The sequence below is a fragment of the Petromyzon marinus genome, chromosome 18 (assembly GCF_048934315.1).
Source record: "Petromyzon marinus isolate PM22_M1 ecotype Great Lakes invasive population chromosome 18, UKy_Petmar_22M1.pri1.0, whole genome shotgun sequence".
In the NCBI taxonomy this organism is placed as follows: domain Eukaryota; kingdom Metazoa; phylum Chordata; class Hyperoartia; order Petromyzontiformes; family Petromyzontidae; genus Petromyzon; species Petromyzon marinus.
The window spans coordinates 4330696-4356643 of record NC_133684.1 but is presented as its reverse complement, the minus strand read 5'-3'; the positions used below and the strand labels follow the sequence as shown (position 1 = coordinate 4356643).

Genomic DNA, 25948 nt, shown 5'->3' with positions numbered 1-25948 from the left:
ATGACAGGGTTGAAAGTGTTTCATTTCTTTTGCACATCCGCCAAATGAAAAAAAAAAACAGTTGTGTAAAGAAATAACATTTCTAAAAACTGGTTTAGGTAATATTTTATACCATACCGCATCCTTCCTTCGCAGCGTACGTGGTACGCGCAAGCTCGTAAAAACGACGATAATTGTGGGTGATCCTTGTCAGCTGTGCAAAAAAAGGACATACTGATGTATGCGTGTTTATAAAACTCGAGGTCAAAGGTAAGCGACGAGCCTGTCTCACCTGCTCCAGGCCTGCTAGCGCACGCACGCACGCACGCACAGGCAGTTGTGTATGGACTACACGGACCCCACAGAAACGTATGGAATTTTCCGTGTCAGGAATGCAAAGTGTGAGGTCTCTGTTGGGGTTACTGGAAGGGGGTGGTGGGGGGCACACGCTGCGCTCCGTCGTGTTCAAGGGCTGTCCGGCCAGAGACGAGGCGTTCATTCTTCTCGCAGTCGTCTCGCTCACTGAGTGATGTGGCAGAATGTAAAGAGGGGAGACGTTTCGAAGGGATTTTTAAACAGTGTCATGCACATTGAGGCGCTTCCCAGAGGGTGTCTCTCGGCGCTGGTGAATGTACCCGCGGGACCTTCAACCTATATATATGTTGTTGCCTTTTTTAATAGAAAAAAGCCGCAAAACAAATATATATTTCCGAATGCCCTGATAGTTACGGGACTTTTTATTTTATTTTCCTCACATTCCCCCCCCCCCCCAGAATATTGTATCATCCCATGTTTGGGAATGGTTCATGGAAGGAGATATCACAGACCTCCTCCTGAAATCAGTTCAAGTGACCTTTTATCCACACTCGAGGTCGTAATTTTCCCACAAGCTCTGCTACAGAGAGGAACGCTCATCGCATGGCACTCAGACCGATGTTTTAACTTCTTACAGCTTGACTTCAGCCAAATTAGGTGTTAAACTAAGTTTAATGTAACGTTTTTTTTTCTTCTTCTGTGTGCAGACACTCGTAGACTGGGCTTAGACCACGCCACTTGAAATTCGGGTTTCACCATTGGGCGTCTGCCCAGAATCAAAGTCAATGTCTCAGCAGTGCCAGCGCAGTTCTCTCGCTCGCTCTCTCTCTGTGAGTCACCCAGTCACCTCTCTGCAATGGTGAGAAATGAAACAAAGAGCCACCAGGACGTGACTCATAGCTCCACGTTGAGTCAATATTTTAGGAGCCGTTGAAGAGCAAGGTGATGTATTGAAATTGCCTCTTGGAGGACACCTGTTAGATCGTCAGAGAGCAGGCTCTTATCTGTCCATTCGCCACAGAAGAGAAGTCCGCATATGGGTACTGGAGCCCATGTAAAAATTTCTAAACGTTCAGGCGTTGACGGTTTGCCGAGATTAAAGAACCACATTTTGGCAAAGGTACCGCTGTTTGACACACAGCGCAACACTGCATTTATCAACGTTTTGTAAACATTTTTTTCAACGTCATGTAAATAGATTTTTGTAAAGCGGACCTTGGTTTAAAAAAAAACACAACATCAAGTTGAGGAATGCTTTCATGTTTTTTTCTTCTCACGTTTTTGGCTTTGTGGAACTCCAGCAAATTGCACAAAGACGTTGCTTTAAAATATACAATGCTGATGAATCATCACTCGCAAAGGAAGGAAAAAGATGAATTATTTATGCACACTGCTGACATTTATTTAAAACGAAACACTGACTTTCTTTCTAAACTTGGTCACTAGGAGGCAGCAGGTTCGAGGAGTAGGAGTCCTGTGCGATATTAATACAAGCCAGACCTTGGCGTTTTCTTTCATGTATAGTTCAGGCAATGTACAAGAAGACAAATATCCAAACAAAAAACTTTAGCCTTTTCCAATGACATTTGTTATATCTGTCCTTGCCATTCAAAGTTTACTGGTTATCTATGAACTTTGAAAGAACATATTTCCCTCGCATGTGCTGCCAGAATGGTAAGCTTTGCAAATACTCCTCCAGAGGTATTTTTACATGTGCTGCTCTGTTTAGTTACCTGGCTTTGCATTTCCAAAATAACTACAGGTGTATAATAATGAGTAAGAACTCACAGTCCTTTGTCAATCCACCGTTTGGCGATATTTCACCTTAATGACCATGGCCACAAATTGAATTCAAGTCATCATCTGGTTTTGACGCAGAGTGCTTTACCACTGCATCCCCGAATTTCTAACCACGTGTAGTTGTAATCCAAATCACCCTGAATGCGTGTGATTTAACCGCAATCAGAAAACTCACCAGGGTTTGAGTATAGTGAGTAATCAAACCTGTAAATAGCGATGAAGACCGAACGTAACAGAAAATAGTGCAGGTCGGAAAACCACAAGTTTCAAACGTAACACAAAAATCGTGAGATAAAAAAGAAAGCACTGATCCTTTGTGCATTATGTAAAAAAATAAAACATCACAAGTTCCTGAAGAAGTGCATTGTCGTCATGAATCTCAGCAATGTCACATTTGCTCATATTAATCTTCATGGTGTCCTAAGACAAGAGGGTCACAATGCTTTTCTTTAGGAGCTGCTGAAGTTTTTTGTTAGCAAAATGCCCAAAAGGCTTGGTGATTTTTGTTCGATGTTGTAACACGGTTGGCACTTGAACAGGAGACTCGCCGGGCAATAGACTTCGATGGGATATTGCTACGTTGTAGACATGGGCTGTGAGTAGGTTCTCCCCAGGGTACTCCTGATTCTTCCCACACACCAACACGCTAATGAGCAGAAATAGGCCAAACATCCCAGAGACCGCAGATGGAGCGAGGCTTTCCTGGGCAAATAACCGGTGATATAATAATTATTTGTTATTATTATTATTATAGCACACACTTACTTTTTATATTTGGTACTGTCAATATTGTTACGCCATGAATCAACACCCTTTTGTAAGCAGACATGACAGCTCAGAGGGGAGAAGGTAGATTTGTTGAATTTAGTTTTACGATGTACCCATTTCGCTAACACCACGGAGATAAGAGCGCATCCAGCGGCCTGCGAGGGCTTCTGCTTGATTCACCTGAAAGGGAAAATTTGCTGCGGATGAACGACGATTCCCGTGTGTCCACTGGCACAGCGTTTTGGCTGGGATAATGCAAACAAAAGATGATTCCTTTAGCATTATTTTTGACTGCCATGTTTGGAATTTTTATGCAAAAATGGAGGGCCATTTGTTTTACTGATTCCTGCGTCGAGCTGACCAATCCAGTTCGCTTGTCAGGTTTCATTTTATAGAACGTCATTTTTCCATAGCCACGAGGATATTCAACAAAAAGGACAACAGGCTGTAAATTAGACTTCAGTATTGGAGATGATGAAGGCAACCGGTTGAAAGGCCAATTTGACATGAGACGTCTAGCTATATAACTCATCCATCCTCTGCCGGGCGATTCGATATATTTCACTATTCGGGGTCATGGTTAAATTGAAGAGTGGATGTAATTCTCTTTCGCATTTTTATTGTAACTCTATCTTTCTCTTTTTTGGGTAAAGCATTGCTCACTGATTTAGCCTAAACTGTAACGTTATGATATAATTTGCATATCAAGAAATGGAAAATAAGTGATTTTTGCACGTGCGATGCATTTATAGTTAGTGCAAGCATCGATGTGAATCAACGAACTGACGTGTCGTGGCCTGGCTCCTCAGTATGATGCATTCCACCACCTGTGTGGGAGCTTCTTGAGGAACTGAATTCCTGAACAGAATTTCAGTAATAAGCTCCCAGCATGTAGAGAAAGACATAGAAGATCATGCTGACGACACGTGGTGCAACCCCCGAAAACACATTGGGGAGCTGATCCTCTTAGATCTTGACGAGACATCGGACAGCGGAATCTATTTTAACATTTTTTGGAAGGTGTCATCCGGTTTATTTCTGTACTTTCACCAAGTCAATCGCTTCTGAAGCATCAGGTTCTTGTGCTCATTAAGACTTCGGGATAAGAAAGCAGCGTAGCCTCTTAAAAATGAATATACTATGCAATCAAATTAATGTTTAACAGTTGGCCAACGCCACCTCTTTTTCTTTAGATTTTTTCCCCGGAACTCGAGCGTGTGATACGGACATCAGTGGACGAACTCGTCGATGGTTGATTGCATTGAACTCAGTCAAGTTGGGTTGGGGGGTGGGGGGGGAGCTCAAGCGGGTTGAGCCTTCATGCTGTAGTCTCTGCTCCCCTTGCCAATTAATTTAGTTCCAAGTTAGTTCAACACTGACTGTGTGGTGTTTCGTCCAAGCGGAGAAATCACTTTCATTTTTCCCAATGCAACGGTGACTCGCGAGTGAGCGCTTGCAAGACGGATATATGATGTATGTGTGCATGTTAAACTTCTTTCGCACCTTACTTAGACAACCGTGCTCATTGGAGGTGCGGGGAGGAGGTGAAGGACAACAAACTAAACACGAAAATAAGTTCTAAAGAAATCAGTTTTCAATCTAGAATAAAAAAAAAATTGTCAAGAGCCAGGTAAAAGGCACGAACCGTAACAAGGGAGGTGGGTGGGTGGGGGGTACAGAAATTCCGCGGACGTCCGAAGTCGGAACTCACTGCTCCTGGCTTGTGGGAAGGCGAGGTGATTGGGGCCCACCACCCCCACTCACGTAGGGAGGACTATGAGCCGCGGTACGCGGTAGTTTTTTTTCTTTTATACACGGAGTCATATACTTTATAACGAGTTCGCGGAACTTTACGGGTTTACCCTCTAACACACCGATGTGTTGAAGTAGTAACTAATTGGCACGTTTTGTTGACGTGGCAAACCTTAGGAATTGGCCGTGTCGGGTGGTGGCGGAATAACGACACATTTATATGGACGCGATTCAACCCAACAAAAACCTTTATTGTGGGCTACGCAGGAGGCAGAAATGCGAGCTGGTGGCGTGGATTGAAGTTGCACAATTGCGGGGCGTGATTGCGTGAGATGAACACCCGGCGACGCTTTGTAATGCACCGTACGTGCACCTACGCTACAAATATAGCGCTTTTTTTAAACATTGATGTCCCTGATGTATTTGTTTCCCGGGTTAATTCTTCACCGGATTGTTTTCAGTGTGGTGATTAAAATTTTACAAGGAGCCTACGGTAGGTTTATTATTTGGTCTTGTTGTTGCCAACCGCGCACATGATTATTAAATCCCGCCTGGGAAACTACAATTGCTCACGGGTTTTATGGCTCCCCGGATATTTTTCGTTTTCAGCATCGGACAAATTAACGGTGACGCAAAACAAAGTCTCGTGATCTTCAATGCAGAAAAAAAACGATTCAGTACCACATAAGTTGAGGTGGACAATTTTTGTCGTCGATTGCGGAAGGCATCGCACAGCGGATAAGCACGGTTGTCCATGTACGGTGCGAAATCAGTTCAACATACATAGATACATTCCCCCTGGCTGTGCCCTGTTTGTTTGAGTGTAGTCATGGCAGTTATTCTGTCTGCTGCGGGAGCACCTCACGCGATGACAAAATACCTATAAATCCGTTCGCCACGGTAGTCATCGCGCGTGATCCGTTAAAAGACAAAGGCTGCGCTCGGTTCGCACCTTCTGCATTTCATTGCGGGTGCGTGCCCTGCATTGTAATTTAACGGGTCATTTGCATCGAGTACATAACCCACGCCGTGCGCAGCAGTCTGCGCGGAGTTTAGGCCCCATGCCCAAATACCGTAATCAACTTCGATTGTTTTGACAAAACGTTGTCAAAACAGCATTTTTCATCGCCGCGATTTGTTGTACCGTGCTGTACACATAAGGGAACGGTTCTCCGTCCCCAGCTTTCCGCGCGAAACGTTCATCAGCGTGCAACGGTAACGGGGGAAATGACAAACGTCGGTACGGTGGACCCCGCTCTTGGCCGGTTTGGCTCCTAAAGACATCAGAGTTGGCAACCTTTGGCGATCCTAAAGCAGCCTTGAGCAGCTGTCCGAGCGGCGGCTCAAAATTGAGTGGAGCAGAAGTTGTTCGGACGACGTAAGAATGACCCATATTTACAGAGAGCCCTGACCGAGGGCCACCAGGTGTGATACATGGGGGTGGAATTGTTTTGTAACAATTGTTTTTTGTCCTTCTAATTAAATAAGGTGGTAAATCAGCAACACATTTTATGTACGTGTGCATTTTTTTTTAGTTTGTGTACATATACTGTTTTTTTTTTTTATAAACAGCATATTATTAATAATGATCATCATATAGAAGTCTTTGTCAATCGACTACTGGACAATGGACTTGCCATGTCTTTCAGGCTTGGGTCAGATGTTTCATCCCGATGTTCAGTGCGGGATGCTGAAAGTAAGGGACGGTTACGGGTGCAAATATCACCACCACTGATGTTAGCCGTGGCCGGCAATCAAACTCAAGTCGTCGGGTGCATAGTGCAGTGCGCTAACGCTTGTGCCACCACTTACCCTCACACCATACAATATCATGTACACGTTCAAGTATAGGTATATAGAGTACAGCATTTCGTGTGTGTGTATGTGTTGTGGGGAGTGGTAGTGCAGCGGTTAGTGAGCTGCGCTACAAACCCGGTGACCCACGTTGGATTCCCGCTCAAGGCCAAATTATCTAAACCTGTCCTGGGCCTCTTCTAGGTCGACTCGGCCTCAAACGAGTACCTGCTGAGGTATGTAAACATCGCCACTAGGGAGATAAAGGCGGCCGGGCGTGGTGCTGGCCACCCACCCCCTCGTGTGCTGTGCCGGCCTTCATAGGTGCTCACTAACAGCACTTGCCCCTACAGTCTGTTGAGGCTATAGGAGGGATCTTTGTCGTTGCCTTGTGTATATAAATGGGTGGCCGGGGGCCCAATCAGTGGCGTTCTCTCGGGTTTCCAAAAACCCTAAGATCGCCTCTAAATACAACGGTGCAAAGCCTTGTTGACTCACAGCCAGGGCATTTAAAAGTCTATTTTTTGAAAGTACATTTGGAAAATAAACCGCCCATTATAGAAGTCTCAAATGTGCCATTTAGTAGGTAATTCAACCAGGAATACAATGCTAGCAATGTGCTTCATTTCGTAAATGTGCGGTTGACTTTACAGCAGATACATTTTTTAAGTATTATTTAACTTTTCAAAATCAGCCACTTAACAAACAGCAACCGTGCTTACATGAAAAACAAAACCTTTTGCCAATTATAATTAGTTTTGCACATTCTTCAAGCCTATTCGCAGATGAAAATATTTACGTGACCCCCCCCTCCCCACCAACATAAGCAATTTGTCTAATGGGGGTGGTAAAGGAGACATTCAAATTATTTTCAATCCAATCACTCGGTTAATTCACCGGCGAGTTTGATGGAAACGGCATTGTGGGCCGCGTTCACTTGCGAGCATCGCTCCCAGGGCAGCCGGTGCCTCCTCATGCGGTCACGGCTGAATGCCGTGTGTCATCACGTGGCTCGGTGCTGGCGAGGGCATGCGTCAGTGCGTGCGTGACTGAGTGAGTGAGTGACTGAGTGAGTGAGTGACTGAGTGAGTGCGTGACTGAGTGAGTGCGTGACTGAGTGAGTGCGTGCGTGAGTGCGTGACTGAGTGCGTGCGTGCGTGAGTGAGTGCGTGACTGAGTGAGTGAGTGACTGAGTGAGTGCGTGACTGAGTGAGTGAGTGACTGAGTGAGTGCGTGACTGAGTGAGTGCGTGACTGAGTGAGTGGGTGACTGAGTGAGTGCGTGACTGAGTGAGTGCGTGACTGAGTGAGTGCGTGCGTGACTGAGTGCGTGCGTGCGTGAGTGAGTGCGTGACTGAGTGAGTGAGTGACTGAGTGAGTGCGTGACTGAGTGAGTGAGTGACTGAGTGAGTGCGTGACTGAGTGAGTGCGTGACTGAGTGAGTGCGTGCGTGCGTGCATGCGTGAGTGAGTGCGTGACTGAGTGAGTGAGTGACTGAGTGAGTGAGTGACTGAGTGAGTGTGTGACTGAGTGAGTGCGTGACTGAGTGAGTGCGTGCGTGAGTGCGTGACTGAGTGAGTGCGTGCGTGCATGCGTGAGTGAGTGCGTGACTGAGTGAGTGAGTGCGTGACTGCGTGACTGAGTGAGTGCGTGACTGAGTGCGTGACTGAGTGAGTGAGTGAGTGCGTGACTGAGTGAGTGCGTGACTGAGTGCGTGCGTTCGCGAGTGCCCGAGTGAGTGCGTGCGTGCGTGTGCAGGCGTGTGCGTGCCGGAGCGAGTGCGCCAGAACGCCAACACAATGCGCTGAGTTTGCGCGACATCCTGGCGGACGCTGACAGCCACCGCTAGCGTCTCGATCTGAAAGCGGGAGGGCGGTCATTTTTCTTTCTCACCCCGCACGGCTTCAGAGTGAGGGCTTCGTGGGTTGCCTGTTAACGTGGAGCACCGCGAGGCGCACTGCATTGTACATCCCCCCCCCTCTTCGCCGCGCACTCGGATTAGCAGCGTTGGCTACGTACGGTGCGAAAGACGTTCAACATGCATAGGAGCAAGATATTCACACTATGGAAGGGAAGAAAAGAAACATGCTGTCGAATTTACACAGCTTACATTCAAATATTCTTCAGGCACATTGGTGTGCTGCTTAAGATGATCAAGTTCAGTTTTCTAAAAGCAGAATTTCTTTGTATAATTATTTTGTTTTCAAGCAAACATCACAATTTTCCCTGGGTACGCCTGCCGTGATGCGTTTTCAAGTTGTGTCCCTGACACGGACTTTTGTCACGTGACTCCTGTTCCAAACTTTGCAGTCCTCTCTATATTGAGTTATTTAATAATGTCTCGTGGTTAATTTCCATTAGTTGACCAAATTATATTATCAGCATTGCCGAGATGGTTCGTTATTTCTCCAGTACTGTATATACATTAATTACTCCAATACAATTTAAAATGTCTAATGTTGCTGTGAATAATTTTGGTGAATGTCTGTCTTCTAGTCTGACTCTACTCTAATATAAATAGTTACTTCCTACAATCTCAGTATAGCTTTCTAAACGTATTTTTTATGGGCTTTGTAAGAGCTTTAGATGACTAAATCAGTTTTCACAATCTGGGCTTCATGGAGCTTTATATTAATGAGTCTTTTCCAGAACCTGATTAATAACGCGTATGCTGCCAATGGTACGGAAAACGTTTTCTAAATCCAGCTATGACATGTGGATCAGAAATTGAGACATTCACATCGGCGTTCTTATAAAAGCTGCAAAGTGAACAGAAAGCACTGAGAAGTGCCTGTGTGCGTGTATCGCTGAGAGACAGAAAGACGGAACGCACGAGGATCGGAGAACAATTCGAGGCATCGTATTCGCCGTCAAGAAATGTCAGTGGGGCAGGACACACCGCCAGAGAGGATGATGGCCGTGGCTCGAGACTGATGAAGGAAAGCCGCTTGGGAGGCGGCGTCCAGCCACTGCGGACGCATCGATGAGGGTCGGGCTCGTGCGCTCGTGCCAGCCAGCAGTGGATAGATAATGGCTCATGATAATGTCTTCTAAATTATTGTCTTAATTGGCCAGCTTTGGAAGGCGTCCCCTTTGTTGATTTGAGGTGGCCGTTTAGCCCTGTGAGTCGAGCACTTGCAGCTCGGCCAGCTTGTGTTGTGTTGCCAGTTTAAATCTCGTGCCACCTGGTTAATTTACGAGGGGATGGGGAGGGGGGGGGAGTTAATTTGCGCGTATGTTTAAATGTTCTTAATGGACGCCTTTAAACATTTACTCAATGCCCGTCGATGAGCTCTCGGCTTGTTATGGAGAGAACGTTCAAATGTAATTAATTGCGCTTTGTATAAAATGAATAAGCCTCGCGCGCTGGAAGGCAACACGCCGGTTCATCGCAGAGATTACAGCTGAGGGGGGGGGGGGGGGAAGCTTCATATCTTACATTTCACTCAAGGCAATTTGCCACCTGAAGGTAAAGTAAGTAGAGAGAAAGAACCCCCCCCCCCTTCAATGATAAATGTCGCTGTTTGCGTCCGTATTGTGCCGTGATAATTTCAGACTTCTGCATTGCATTTGTTCATTGCCCAGTGTAATAAACATGTTCACATTGGATTTCATTGCAAAAATAAGTTTAGAATTAAATTTTGTCAGCTTTCATAACTTCACCAATTTACAAAGTGAAATGTTAATTTCAAATATCACCACAGACTAGTTTATGCAATTTCGTGCTTTTTTTTACTTTAAGGTTTTCAAATTCTGCCTAAATATAGAGGGACTTTAAAAAAAAAAACGTCGTAGTGTTCATCGCAAGGTATTTCTTATAAGTAATAATCGACGAACAGCTTGAAATTAAAGCCCCGCAAATGACAAGATGTTTTGGGAGTGTTTAGTCGCGTAAACACATTTTCAATGTGGGAGTCTCCAGCGCTCGCGCTCACCTTTCCACCATGAACCCCACGCAGGACACCGCGCTACGTGCCACCTTGTTCGCTGCCGTTCATTGAAGTTAATGCGAGAAACAGTCGGTGGTCGCGGGTGCTGATGGCTCCCAGAATGAGAGTGTGTTTTACTTAAGGGAAAACTCCCAAACTCCTTGTGCTTTGCGAGCTATCGTTTCAAGCGGTTTGTTTATTGTTGCGAAGACATTCGTTTGATGGGACATCGAGCGTCTTTTCTGAAACACCCTGTCTATGGCTCATACACATACAACGTATAATCTTACATATTACATTTCTATTGCGTTCCTGTTGTTGCACATTTAACATAATAGTATTATGTACTTGCAAACTCTGCCAATTTAAGCGCAGGCATTTTTTTTTTACTTTCGTGCTGCGGACCGAATTTCAAAGAAAATCACGCTGGCCTTGTAGAATAGAAAGTTTTTTTTTATTAAACTTTGCTTGAAAAACAGCATGCAGAGAAAGGGTTAAAAAAATCAGGAAAATCAACATTCTACCACTTAAATCCGGAGGGTTGGCACATGTGGAATCATGTTCCACGTGTCGAAATTCAAACTGGGCAATTTTTGTCTCTCCGCTCTCTTTCATGATGATCCAATACAAATTTCATAAAGCACCCTGTATGTGGCAGCCTGTTCTTAACAAAATCCTTACAATTTCACCAGTTCTCATTTTCAAAAGTCCTTTTGACGGCGCAGGTATATTAATACCTGCTGGCTTATATCACCGGCTCCTTATGAGCATCTACAGAAGATAGATTTTTTTTGTTCAGGAAACAATGGAGCACCGAGAAGCAATTGCAATATCATACCGCACGACAGAGGAAGAGTTCTTACTCCTACCGGCAGCTTTCACGGCGCAGTACTTTTGTATAATCGAGAAGCCTCCTTGGCGTTCGTCACAGAAGAACACACCACGGATCCTCTGAGTTAAGCCGCTAATTTTATCCCCGCGGGTTTAAATTAGGGTTTAAGAGGGTTCGCTTGGAAGCGGCGCGGCCTTGCGTGGTCCCCCGCGTCCCCAAAGTGTCGATTGCATCCCCACGCTCGCCTGAGAGTGGGGGGGGGGTCTAAAACGCCCGGCACCTGCTGCGTCTCGCGCATCGTGCTGCCACCACCCCCACCCCCCGATGACAGAGGGGCCTCGCGTGGCGGCCTCACGTCACGGGAACCGGGCTCATGTCGGTGGCGCCGGCCGGGGCGGACGGATAAATCCGGCACGGGTGGGTTTTTTTTTTTAGGACGGTTCATGTACAGCGCAGGATCATCGAAGTCACTAACCTCTACGTTTATATGCGCTTTATTTCACGGCAACAATTTTCGGAAATCATCCTCTGTGACTGGGAATAACTTTGACTCCTTGCCTGACTCCACTATGATGGGTATTTTGTTGCTTCATGCTATCTCAGTAGTTAACATCTCGCCACGGTGGTGAGATGTTAACTACCTCGTCTGGTATACAAGAGGTTGTGGGTTAGATGCCGACCCTGATGCTGCCTGTATATTTGGAGTTTGCATGTTCTCCCCGTGGTCGCGTGGATTTTTCTCTAGGTCCTCCGGTTTTTCCCTCCACATTTAGAAACATGCGTTTAGAGCATTTGTCTGCTATGAATTTCCACATGATAAGCCACTTCGTTGAGCTATCATTTGTGGCCAGGTCGCTTCTCACAATGAGGTGGGCCTTGCCTGGTAAAATAGAAAAAAACATTGTTTAGTTTAGTGTTTTCTTTGCTTATATACATATACTGTATGTATAATAATAATAATTAACAAACATAATTGGTTTAGGTAACGGATTGTCAGGGCTTGGATGACTGCTTCAATTTCCGCTGAGTGGGATGACTTTTCATGTTCGACAAGAGGCTGACACGGGTGGTGCTGAGGAAAATGGATAAATCCAGCTTGGGTTTTTGGGACATTTCACGGAAAGTTCAGATCATTGTCATCAATCATTACTGGACCGTGCCACCTCCCATGCAGTGAATCTGGGATCAGGGCGCATATGAGATGATTACTCAATAAGGGGATAATAATTACTCAGCAACAATGTACAAAACAAAGCAGAATAAGCAAAAGGGTTAAGCTAAACCGTGCTTGAGACTACTCTCAAATGCAAATGCTTTGATTGGGGCTGTCTCGTGTCAGCTAATATTTTTCATGAAGCACCGTCTGCACATTGTAGCACACAAAAATAAAGAATTGCGCCAAGCAAGGTTGTACATTCTGTCTAAACCCTGCCAAACTTACTGTTTTCTTGGTGAAAATCTTCCATGCAAATGCGGTGCGGAATTGGATTTAAAACTTTTTCCATTTATCGCCATCATGTGTCAGATGCCAACAACCTCTGCTCCCATTTTTGGAGATAATAGATTTTATTTTTAGCTCCCCGGCGTCATGTATTGTGTCCCACCCCCGCCACCTTCATTGCTTGCGTGTCACGAAGTCTGTCATAAGGCAAGCGCCCGGGCCCAATTTAATTTGCTTAACATTTTTAGGGCGGCTACGCCGACGGAAGAGCAGTCCAATAGCCCCACCGAGGCTCTGCTTTTACCCCAGCACCTGTTCCCCTTGGCTCCAACTGTACTCGGCAGCGGAGCGATCTGCAAGCGGACGCCCTCCAGGCTGCACTGATACGCGGAGCGTAGCACGCGTTTGGGAGGAGAAAATCCCGGCCAGAGTACGCTTCCTGCTGACGTGGTCAATCCACTGCTGGGCAAAAGCCTCCCCAAGTTGCCGCCACTTCTCACGACCTTTCGATGTAACGGAGACAAAGATTCCCCGTATAGCCTCGAACGGTCTTTTGGAGCAAGTGCTGTTAGCGACCGCCTATGAAGGCCGGCAAGGCACACGAGGAGTGTGGGTGATCAGCACCACGCCTGACTGCCTTTGTCTCCTCAGTGGCGATGTTTGTTATACCGCACCAGGTGCTCATTTGAGGCTGAGTCGACCTAGAGGAGGTCAGGGACCGGTTCAGATAATCGTCACCAGTGTTGGCCGTGAGTTGGAAACGTAATCGGGTCGCCAGGGTTTGTAGCGCATCGCGCTCACTGCTACACCACCGCTCCCCTCGATGTAACAATCCACCTTACCACCTGCACACGAACTGATTTCATTGCTCCATCTCCTCGGTTGAACGCCTTCGCAGGCACGTTCCTTTCCTTGACCTTTGTGCCGTACAGCTGTGCTTCGTAGACGTTTATATCTACGCGACAAATTCCAAAATAAAAACCGGAAATTACCAGAAGTATGCGACCTTGCGTCGGATACAATCGTCTGGCATAAACACGCGTCCAGCAACATTATGCCACTAATGGGTTTGTCGTAGTAATGTTGGGAAACGTTTGTGGAAATCGATTGCAGGTTATCGTTGTTTTATTATCACTCTTCTTTTCCCTAATGTCACTCTGCTTTTCCCGAGAGTGCTGCGCTTAAGATTGCGTGGCCACAGCGCTTGTGCATACTCCCTCCCCAGCGGAGAGATCAAAGTGCATTATTCATTCTTTAGAATTTCGAGGGAGTGCAGACAACTTATCAGACCCAAACCACTGACAATGCCTGTGTGTCGGATTAATGTCCTGCCACAGGGCAAAGCCAAAAACTAATTTTAATAAAATGGACTTCTCAACCGCTGAAGGCAATTGAATTTAATCGTCCCATGCACATATAACGTTGGTTTTCCTTCTTCAATGGCCCTATTTGCAAATTTATTTCTGTTAAACTAAAATACTACGGGGGAAAGTTTTTGCCTTCGATATATTCCTGCATGAGCTAGCTTGTTACATGTTCATGTATTTTGGTGCATATTAGATATTATATGCTGATATATATGACAATAAATGCTATACATTTTTTAAAGACTGTATTGGCGGTGCATGGCTCACATGTATTTATGTATATACTCATATTTTTATGAATATTATATAAACTTTGAGAGTTATGGACAATTAGCGTCACGAATATTCCTAATCAGCCCGTGAAAGTCTTTAATTTGGTGGCGTATTTTGTTGTAAAATGTACATTCCCCAATAAAATTGTGGTGCTTGGTACATGCTTAATTTAAAGTTTGGTAATATAACGAAGTTTGGTTTCATAACAACATTTGGTATTATAATATAAGCATAATAAAGGTAAAGGAGACGCCCTGCAAGTGCTTGCTCACGTCACTACTATTGGAAGGGCCTCCACTGAAGCGAGCTCCAGAGAACGTCTCTAGCGGGGTATTTGGCCTACTCTTTCACGCTGGCCAGACATTCTGAAAGAAGTTGGAGTTATCCACATTTGACCCCACAATACGCGACCTGCCGATCGAGTGCGCGTACTAACAGCGTGAGAAATGGCGACGCTCTACGGCGTTCCACATTTCACTTCTTCCTTTCATTTATGTTTCCTTTTCCGCAGAGGAGGACGCAGGGAGCAAGCTGCTGGCCGAGAGCGCCGGCGATGACGCGGAGCACAAGGCGGTGGAGAAGTCCAACAGCACGGACCCGCCACCAGACTCCAGGTCCTCGGACTCTTCCCTCTCCCTGCTCTCGCCCGAGGAGATCAAGTCCATCGGCGACTCGCTGAGCGTGGAGCCCAAGGTGTCTGGCGACAAGCGGCAGGACGGCGATGGGCACGAGGTTCAGAAAGCCAGCGACGACGAGGGAGCTGCCAGCAACACCAACAACAACAACAACGCGCTGTTGGTACCCGCATTCGCTCGAGACGAGACGCTGTCCACCACCAACACTGGCGGCGGCGGTGGCGGCCGCGGTCCGGATTCATCCGTGCGGGCCCACGGAGGCGCCGTCGCGATTCCGATCGACAGCGACCACGCGGCGAGCTCCGATCCGAATCCCCCGTGGCCTCGCGCGTTTGTCTAGGAGGCGACGGCCGGCAGGAGCCTGCAGGTGAGTGTCTCGTCTCGTCGCGCGAAGCGATGACGTCGCCGCGGAGCGTGACACCTGCCAGCTTACTGGGGGAGGAGCGCACCGGGCGCGAGCCGCCGTTGACGGACTCGCGCGGTGTTTAGTGCAGGCGGAAGGTATGCACCTCCTGTGCTTTTTTTTTTGTTAATTCTGTCGGACTTACGTAAGTTTTAAATGAAATGCCTTCGCAACAAACCAATCCTCCCGCACACTCGCCTGCTTGCGGCATGACAAGGGCATTCTACCTCGTTGTCATGGTGAGTAAATATAGGATTTTGCAAGGGATAGAATTTCGAGTAAGAAAGCAAAGCGCAAGAGATGAACTTTCTTTTTATCAGCTCTGCTGACCGCTGACTGACAAATGTGCTCAAGGGTCCAGCTGTCATCTTTTGAAAGGAAGCAACACCGATGCCTAATCTGGGACAGGTATTAATGCCCCACATTATGCAATGTATCCTGCCTCGCGTGTTTGTCGGGGACACACGGACCACAATAATCACTCTCAGGGTCAGGGGTATCAACGTGTAATTTGGGCTGGACGAGTCGTTACCACTGGAGGGTCTGCCAGTGACACCCGGGCCTTTGATGTTCAAATGCTATTCGTGTATCGCAAGCAAGGCAGTAAGCCTTCTATTGCACAGCAATCATCAGCATGTATTTTCATTTTAATTGTACATTTTATTCGGACTGCATTGAGCATCCCTGACCAGACAGAAGCTTAGGCATTTGAAGCCTGATAAATTATTATTTATTTCACGTTTTCACTCCGACCTTTGTGAGTTAACGTGTAATAATAATCGCGTTGAGAAAATGCTTATATTAGAAGCATTGCTATTCTTGTTTATTCTCTGCTGCTTCAATAGATTAATAATGCGGTCTTAGTGTGATTTTCGGAGCCTTGTGAATTTACACCAACTCCTGGGAATTGGGAATTTAAATGTACGCAATATAATGCTTATCTGAAATGATCTTGGATTCAACATTATACTGCCAGCTGGTTCTATTATAGATATTACCCCTGTTCTATTAAGGCCATGCTAACCAAATAGGAATTTAAATAGACACAAGGAGCACTTCTAAAAAAAATTGCTCCTTAAATGCAATTAGGATGGAGTTATGGGGTGGGCCATGCAAAATTACAATTTTAATAATTCATGACTTTTTATATTATGGGATATTGGCTAGTTTTCTGACCTTGTGTGGAATATAAAATACATGATTTAAATATTCCATCTATATATCTGTGCAGTGTTTATTTAGTTATGTTTGCCTGCAGGTAAAGGCAGATTAAACGTAATGTGCACACAAAGCGAGCGTTGACATTCATTTGTAGGTGATCAGAATGACATGTCGGGGGGAGGTATAATGGCAAATCCATTTGCGTTGGAGCGGTGGCAAGGTGATGACGAGAGCCCACAAGCGTCCTCATCACTACTGCCATGTGTGACAGCGTACGACAGTGAACTGTCACCGAGTTTGGAATACTAAGATTGGTTTAAAGTACCCTTACCATCATCGTTATCATTTCGAGTGCATTGTACCAACGTATTCTTGGTTCTTTCGGTGAAGTCACGTAGAAGGAAAACAATAAAACAATAAAAAAACAATATAAAACAATAAAATTATCACGACGTTTCGACTACAACACAAGCAATCATCATCAGGTGTTTTATATATTTTGTATTGTTTTATTGTTTCCCTTCTACGTGACTTTACCGAAAGAACCAAGAATATCAATCCCTGCAGTCACGAAAGCTTTAAATCAAAATGTACCAACGTAGTTCGAGAATTTATGGGCACAGACCCTTGATTAAATAGGGTGCCACGTTGGTGAGATGTTAACTACCTCACCTGGTATACAGGAGATCGTGGGTTCGATCCCAATCCTGACGCCTGTTGTATATTTGTATTCTAGATTTGAAGCTATCGTGACTGCAAGGATCCATACTCTTTGGTTCTATTCGGTAAAGTCCCGTAGGTAAAAAATAAAATAACAAAAAAATCACGACGTTTCAGCCACAACACAAGTGGCCTTCATCAGGTGAAGGGACCGGACTGTCCAGAGGACAGCGTTGGAGTGTCCTGTTCAACTCGTGGTCACGTGGACTTTTCTCCGGGTCCTCCTGTCCCCCTCCCCCCCCCCCCCCCACATTTAGAATCGACATGTGTTCAGAGTTTTTCGCTGCTGTACATTCCCACGTGATAAGCCACTTCGTTGAGCTATCATTTGTGGCAGGGCCCCTTCTGACAAAGAGCTACACAGCTCATTGGGCCTTACCTGATCAATAAAAACAACCGTTAGCTGTGCATGGCTCCTCGAACAGATATAAGTGGAGAGGATGAGTTCTCATGTTGCTCATCACCGCAGTCCGTGCTCTGGGCCTAGTCGACATGGGCCCACGTCTTGAGGCTTTGCGTAGAAGCAGCCGACACCAACCATACAGAGGCGGTTCCAGGCATCGCCAGATTTGCCCGTTGGGTCTCCTGACCCTGCTGGAAGAGAGAGAGTGAGAGAGAGTCTCCGTCACTCGTGGCCTCGTTTTAAGCAGCTGCTGAAGTTCACGCAGCTCATGCGTTCCGTAAACGCCCTCACGCCAGACACCGACGTTGACGCGCCACGTCAGGAGGAGCAAATCGCGCGTGGTGTTTTGAGACTTTCGATTCGCAAGCCTCCAAACGTGGCTCCATTCTCTCCAAAAGGGTAGTGGACCGCTGGGATTTTACAGTTCTGCGAATAGGAGTTGGTGCTGCCTTAAAAAAAGTGAGTTTAACTCGTAGGCTTTCGCGACCAATATCATCCATTCGAGGTTTTTTGGGCCAGATCGCGTAAATATAGATGCGTCGTTAAATTCGCCACCACCCGACACAGCCAATTAGTAAGGTTTGTCAAATAAACACAACAGACAAATTTGGCTGTCGCCTGATGAAGCTAGTTGTAATTACTGCCAAAACGTCGTACTCAGATTGTAAATGTCGTGGATTTGCTCTCCAACACACCGGTGTGCTGTGCTAGTAAAGAATTGGCACGTTTTGTTTACGTGACAAACCTTATTATTTGGCTGTGTTGGGTGGTGGCGGGTATAATGACACATTTATATATTTACGCGATCTAACCCCCCAAAAAAAATCTATATTGAAAAAGTGACCCTGCACCAAAACGTTGACTTGGTAAGAATTATTCTGGGAATTAATCGATACCTACCTGTATACATGGGCAGTTTTAATTGGTGCCAGTTGGCGAAAACTCTCTATTGAGTCATGGTTACTGGAGGGAGCACTCGAAGACTGAAACATCTCTATAAATATAAGTCACGTCAATACTATTTGCACATCTGTGCGTCAACATGCGACTCGACCTCATGCAATGCTCTGCACAAACTTTCTTTTATTCTGCATTGAAACTTGCAGCACTACATGTGTTGACTGTGACGCAGGTGTTACTGAAAATTATATATCCACGTTGGTGCACACACACACACCAGTAAAAAATAAAATGCCTTCGGCTTAAAGGAGATTTTGCACAATTTCCGCAGATGCAACCTTTCGAGAAAATTGCACGGCGCGCCGCAGTGATTTGGAATAATTGCAGCTTTTCCACGAACGTTTAAACGCACGCCAAAGGAAGGGTACAAATAAATAAATAAAACGCCGCGACTTGACAGGACAAGATGTCACAATCGCAAGCACCGCAGTGGGTAGATGAGCCGGTGGCACTCTCAGATCACGTCGACAACAACATGGAATGCTCTCCGCCACCCGCTGTGCAACGGCACAATCAGCCTCCCCCAGAGCCAAGCACAGCCTCCCGTTGCCTTTTGACTATGCACTCATAAGGGAGCCGCGCATGCCATCAAGCTGAAGGTAAAAAAAAGTAAATGTGCAAGCCCTCCAATTATTGCTTGCCCGCGCAACCCCTGGCGGGAGGGCCTTAGGTCTGCAGAGGCCCAACTCTTCGACGCTGGCTATAAGGTGACTTGGAAGCCGTGGGAAGTGCCCACACTTTGCCCCACCACATGCGACCTGAATCAAACCGCGGTTGCAATCCATTCACCGTTGGCCGTCTCGTCAGATCGATCTGACGAGACGGCTCCCACATGAAAGATGACGATGTAGTGCCGCTTGAAAGGGGCCTTACGTGCTGCTCTCTCCTCGGCAGCTGCGGTCACGCATCGGCTTTCAGCTAGTTCGACGTCGTTGGTTGAGCATGCAGGATCTCCGCAGGGACCCGTCTTTGCGCTATCTCTTCCCAGTCACCGCTGTCGAGATTGCACTCAGCCAGCTATCGCTCTCGGCCAGTGATCACTTTATATTTATACTGCTGGGTGGACACGGGCGTGTGGGACGGGTGTTTCAAAAAAACACACTTGCCCCATTAGTTCAACTGGCGTGCCGGGAGATTTAGCCAGATCGGCGACCTCTGGATTGCACGTTCAGTGTTGCTAATTAAAACGGCACACTACCATGGCCCTACTATTAAGCAAACAAGACCACTCCAAAGGCCCCATTCTCTATCGCTGAAACGCATGTATATCGCAACGGTCTTTTGGCTGGCAAGGTGCTATTAGAATTGGACAGTAAATTCCGCATGTCTGAAACAAGTCTTCAATGGGTGCCTGTTTGGTGTCATTTTTTGGCAGGCCAAAAGTCTTTACAGCTGCTGCTGCAAAAGTAGAGTAGAGGGGATAACATTCTTTGCCAAAAAAAAGAAAATGTTTATTTAAAAATAAATGTCGACTGGCTATGAAATATGGGGGGGGGGGGGGAGGGGAAACATTGTATAGCCAGCTGACATATGATGGAAAAAATAATTAAATCATAAATCTGCTCCTCATATGGTCGCAAGAGTTCCTAAGCATTGCAAATTTACGTCTTTTCTGACGGGGAACGTTGTTCCAACGACTCAGCTGTGTACACTGCAGGCAATTGGCACTAACGCTCCACTGCTTTAACCGTGGCTCATCTGCAGGATGCATATGAGACCACTGGTGCAAGTCTTATTAGGCACAGCTCGTGCACATTGCATGGCATCGTGGCTGATTATAAGATCGGCTGCCAAAGGTCTTGACCATAGAAAGCCTATCTAATTTTCAACTGTTAGAAAATATTAAAGTGTTTGGGGTTTTTTTTCTGTTGTGGTTTGTTGGTCACATCATTATACCCCAAAAAATAGGCGACTTCTTTTACATCTTCGTCATCATCATCAGCAGCAGCCATGGTCAATCCACTGCTGGATGAAGGCCTCCACAAACCGCCGCCTCCTCCTCCTTTCACGCTCCTGCTATGTAATAATTCACCTTAGCACCTGCGCACGAATTTATCTAATCGCTCCATCTCCACCGTGGAGATCCTCTCGAGCGCATTCAATTCCTCGAGTCCATTTACCTGCCCACACAAGTCAGTGCATGTCACACGTTCCGCAGGGCCTTCACTGGGCGGATGACAGGAGGTTGAACAGTTCGTGCGCTGGCGATTCGACGAATTGTCACAATTCAAGAACCGATGCTCGACATGCACAGGAGTGTGTAGTAGTAGTACCTGCTGCACGAGGGTGGTGCAACGACTTGGGCAGTTGCCCCCTTCTCACAGAGTGCAAAAAAGTGGCATGCCTCCTTGCTTCTCAGATGCAGAAATTCGGATCTAAGTTAATACGGTTTGCAACACCTTGAGTAGAGGAGCCGAAAGGTTGCTTCTGTGCTGCGCAGTAGTGCTGAGGGTGGAAAAAAAAGAAGTCTGCCATCTGTCTTTTATTTTATATTCTTACATTTAACGTATATATATCTTGCAAGTGCATATTTCCATGCAGGCAAGTATGCTTTTAGAAATAACATCCTTCAAGATTTTTTTTTTTTACTCACCATATAAATTCTGTTTTGGATGGGTTGCATTTGCACCGGCATGTGTGAGTTCCATGCAGACACGTTCGAAGTTTTTACATCGTTTCAGCCAAAAGGCTGCAAGCATTTGGAGTAGTTGCCTGGGATCTGTAACGATCAATAAACCTATTTCAGATCCTCTTCCAGGAGACAGGTGGCACAAATAAGATTTTATTGGGTGAAACAAGGGGCAGGAATACAATTCGATTAATTACATTATACTGTACATTGGGGTTCAGCCAATGTGTAACGGTTATTTATACCTGTCACTGTTACCATTCAATCTCCAGGCGTGGCAGTTTGAAAACAATAGAGACGTTTTTAAAATCTCGCTTGCACACCGTGCTGGCCTTGATAGGCGCTCACTGACGGCATTTTGCCTCAACGTCGTTTGCCCTTCGGTGGTCTGCGTGTCTACACTCCACAAGGGATTGGTGTCTTCCTACGCGGGGCCGTCTCGCAGTGATTCACAACACACTGCGCTCCCAACCCGGTGACGAGTTCAATTCCCAGCCACACGTGGCGAAGGTGGCACGTGTGTGGTTCTGGTCATACCACTTTCCTCCTTCGCCGTGTCATTCTTCATGGGAGCTCGTTAACAGCACTCGCCTCAACAACTTGTATGGCCATACAAGGGGATCTTTGCATGCGTGTGTGTACGTGTGTGCTTTGACATATTTTTGCTATAATTTTGATGAATTAGTGCTTGCTTTCATGAGAGATCTCAGTGCCCAAGTGCGAGCATTTACCAGCAAACTCTTTGAGTGAGTGAGGGTAGTTTTTAGCTGTTTAAGCCTCCTTGACTTTTCAAATGTTTTGGGAAAAATGTGAGCTGCTAGAAATAGATCAAGAATTGGAGTTAAAAGCCACCTACCTCTCTCTGACGTTAACCAGAAACAGAAGAATGAAAAGCATTGATGAACAAAATGTGACAGTGAAATGATGGATAGTGGCTTAAGATGTATATTCTCCGTGCAGGTTTAAACGAATTCTCACAGCTACGTCCCAAACTTGAATAGAATTTATGGGCAAATGATCATATGCATCATCACACAGCAATGCATTATTGTTATTCAAATATTTGCGCCGCTTATTTGTTTGCATTGCAGTATCGTTAAGCCAGCACAAACTTGTACGACCCATTTGTTAAGGGGCTGCTGGGTGTGGGCCTCCCAAAGCTATGCAAACATCTAGATTAAAAACTTATTGCTTTAGCACTGTTTTTGTGTTTAGTTTGTCCCCCCCCCACACCTCCGATTAACACGGTTGGATACGTACGGTGTGAAAGAAGTTCAACATACATCCGTGCACACTTATTTGACCTTACTTCACCACGCTGGCCAGTTCAAGTTGGCGAAGGCGAGAGTAAAGATGAGTGTTGGATGTTGTCACACTGCCCTCTACCGCCAACACCACCTTCCATACCTGATGTATGCATGGTGGTCGCCCATCCTTGCACAATACAGGCTCAAGCCTGCTCATCTTCTGTGGTACGACGGCGCGAGGCGCATTGTGGTTGATTCGGTCCGAGGTCCTAGTTAAACCTTGACACTGAAAGTTAATTTTAATTTCGGATGGATGTCTCCAGGTATCTGTTACATGAAACGCCTGGAAACGATTTACGTTTTCTAGCTCATGGCTCGGTACCGACGATAAGGTAACAAGGAAAACAATTTCTGCAGGTGTGCAAACGCAGATGCGCATTAGACCTCCCGGGGGAAGAAACAAAAATCTGATCATTGTCACCACTTGCCCGATAACAGATACTGAATAACACGGCATGAAAGGGAGTGATGGAACATCTGCCGGCCGATCAGCCACTGGGTGTCAAGACTCTGTTTGCAGGGGAACGTGAGAATCGTTGATCGTGGGAATCTGTCATCAAACTAATCCCCCCCCCCCCCGGTCCTTACGATGCAGCATCATACATCATTCTGGCTCGCACATTTAAATTTAGCAAAGCCCGATGCAGGCTCGTTACGTGATGCGGTTGTATCCAACTTTACGGCTGGATGAATGCCAAAGTCATCGTTTGCGGAGTAACGCACTGGCTAATGTTACAACTGGAAGTGTATTCCACTGATGAAAACGTTCCTGGGGACATTTTTTTCTCTCTTTATTTTGTCATTTCCAAGTAACGCTTTAACATGTGCCACAGATGGGCCAACGATTTTCGAGTGAAAATCTGATAAATAAAATCTGCATTTCGCTGCATTACATGTCGCTTCAGTACGGTATCAAGAAAGGTCTCAATCTTAGATGCCACCAAGTATAGCTGCAATAACTTTAGTCGGCGATCTGCGATTATTAAATGTAGAAAAAGAAAATCCGTAATGTCTAGATGAAGTAGATTTCCAGGCAACGATGTTAACATTGACTTAAAAAAAGAGTATTTTTTCATGTGTCCAAAGATGTTGTCTCGGTACAGTGAAGGGAGCCTTCAGATGAGACGCAGCTCTTTAAAAATTCAAAATGTATTCCATATTTGGTCCGCGTCCTTTACAGAGAGAACACATTTTTCCATCGCTTTTTAAATTATCATGTTTTTTTTTACTTGTTTGTTTTTCTCGAGCGGTAAATTCACCGTCACCATACGCGACATGAAATGTATTCCATGGGGTACCTTGGGAGCCACTTGCTCCGGCTGGTTTGGCCTTGTGACAGCCACGTGGCCAGGGAGGGCATCAGTTACTCTAACACGTGCCGTCCGTTACTGTAACACGTGCCGTCGTCACGTGCCGTCCGTCACGTTGCATCGTATCTTGCAGACGACCCTCCTAACCAACTGTAAAGCATATTTCTCCATTTCAATTATTGTTTACTTATCATTTATTATTACTTATTATTTCGACGTTGTGTGATTGATGTGGGCAATTTCCTGCATTTTAATGTACACATTCACCGTGAATTACGGTCATTAAGAAAACGCAGCAAGATTCGTGGCCTTCTGAATGGTTGATGTCCTAATACTATTTTTGTCGACTGGAATAAATTAGAATCCTGTTGATTCAGCAAAGTGAAGGTGTTTGACTGAATTTTCACGGCACTGGGCATGTTTCCAGTAACAACACGGTCAGTAAAAGCTATGACCTTCAGTAATACGGTAAAATTCTAGACACCGTATTTTCTTTTTACTTTGCAAGCTGTTAAGCTATTGCTGGTGGTACACGCTGTGAAAAATAATCAAACGTAAGTTATGTTGTGGACTGCAATTTTACAAAAATAGTTTTAGTATGGGGTTAAGGCACCGTGTGCATGTTTATATACATGATGAAACGGTATTGGGGAGTGGGAGTGTCGTAGTGCACTGTGTTACGACCCGGGTTTGATTCCCGCTCAACATCAGTGGCAAATATATATGCACCATTTGTGGATTCGCCCCTAGGTCAACTCAGCCTTAGGTGGGTATCTGATGCAGTGTGCACACATCAGCACTGGAGAGACAAAGGCGTCTGGCCGTGTTTTTTTCCTACCACACCACCGTCTAATGCGTGCCCCTTGGCAGCTTTCTTTAGTGCTGTAGCCACCAGGACTTGCTCCAACAGCCCGTGTGGCTTACACAGGGGATCTTTGTTTTATTGTCTAAATAAATTCAAATATTTATGTTCAAGAGGCTCAGGTTTAGCAAACATTGTCAATGCAGCGGCTATTGCACTGCAGTGTTAGCCCCAAGCGGCCTTATTTCAAATCCCAGGCCAGGCACACATCCGCTGCTCTCTAATTGGCACCGGCAGTGAATGGAGGACCTCCCCCAGCGACCTGACCCATGTTCTCTTCGTGATTGCTGATAGGGTTGAAGTGTCTGGGACCCATGCAGAAAGCACAGGGCAATGAGAGCAAAGAGTCAGGTGGCATGAGCCAGCAGCCAGTACTGCTCCTACAGGCCGCACCGTGACACATGGCTTTTGCGTTCATTTGCAACAACGTCGAGACATTATATATTTAATGGCAGTTCTTTTCTACTTCAACCTAATTTGAAGGGTTGAATGGATACTTGTTCCGAGTAATGGGCTCACAGCTTTTAACGTGTTTGAGAGATCCATTTATCGTGTTTAAATAGATTCAGGCAATATATCTCACCAGCCTAGTTTGCACATTAGCGCAGTAATGATCATGTCACTGAACTGAGACGGTTAAGCCAGTGGCAGGATCTTGGGGGTTACACGATGGGTTTTTTTTTTTTGCAATTTAAAGTTACGTGGTGGAAAGAAGATGAGGTTTGCCAAAGTTGCGGGAGTCGGTCTCAAACGAGATGTTCAATTACACTGGGTAAGTAACTCCGCACGCTGTGCTTCCTGCACTTGTGAACGGAACCAGCAAAGGATATTGAACCTTCGGCGACAGAGGCACGAGGAATATTACAGCCACAACTCGCCTCTCACGACAGCCGAGAGAGCAGCGTAGTGGCAGCAACCGGCTTCGCGCGCCTGGCTGTGTGGGGCTTGTTGTGTGTCACCATCTCGTGTGCACGGTGGGTTTTCTCCGGGAACTCCGGTTTCCTCCCCACATGCCACCACCCATAAATGGAATCGGTTTAAACATCCCAAAACGGCACCTTCCTGAAATGTAGTCTTCAGGCTCGGTGAGGCTTTGCCGAGATCAGAATCAGAATCAGAAAGGGTTTTATTCGCCATGAAAGTTCACAGAGACACGGAATTTACTTTTGCAGGATGGTGCATACATTCAACATATAGGAATCTAAAATCTTAAATAAGTGGTAAACAAGTCTTACTATAATAAGAGTTCAAAGTCTAACTAACACCAAGGGGCTAAAGTATATAAAATTGAATACATAAGTAAACAACT

The 25948-nt window shown here is 45.9% G+C and overlaps 1 protein-coding gene across 2 annotated transcripts in view; it reads left to right on the top strand.

The window, feature by feature from the left end:
• The window catches only part of LOC116943589 (uncharacterized), a 67969-nt gene that overhangs the window by 29343 nt on the left and 12678 nt on the right, over positions 1-25948 (top strand). Inside the window, exon 11 of one of the 2 annotated variants that reach the window (XM_032956553.2) lies at positions 14761-15251. In XM_032956553.2, coding sequence (XP_032812444.2) covers positions 14761-15224 — 464 coding nt within the window. In that variant the 3' untranslated portion in view covers positions 15225-15251. Of the gene's footprint in view, positions 1-14760; positions 15253-25948 lie in introns of those variants that run through there. The other variant, XM_076067809.1, reaches the window with a different exon arrangement.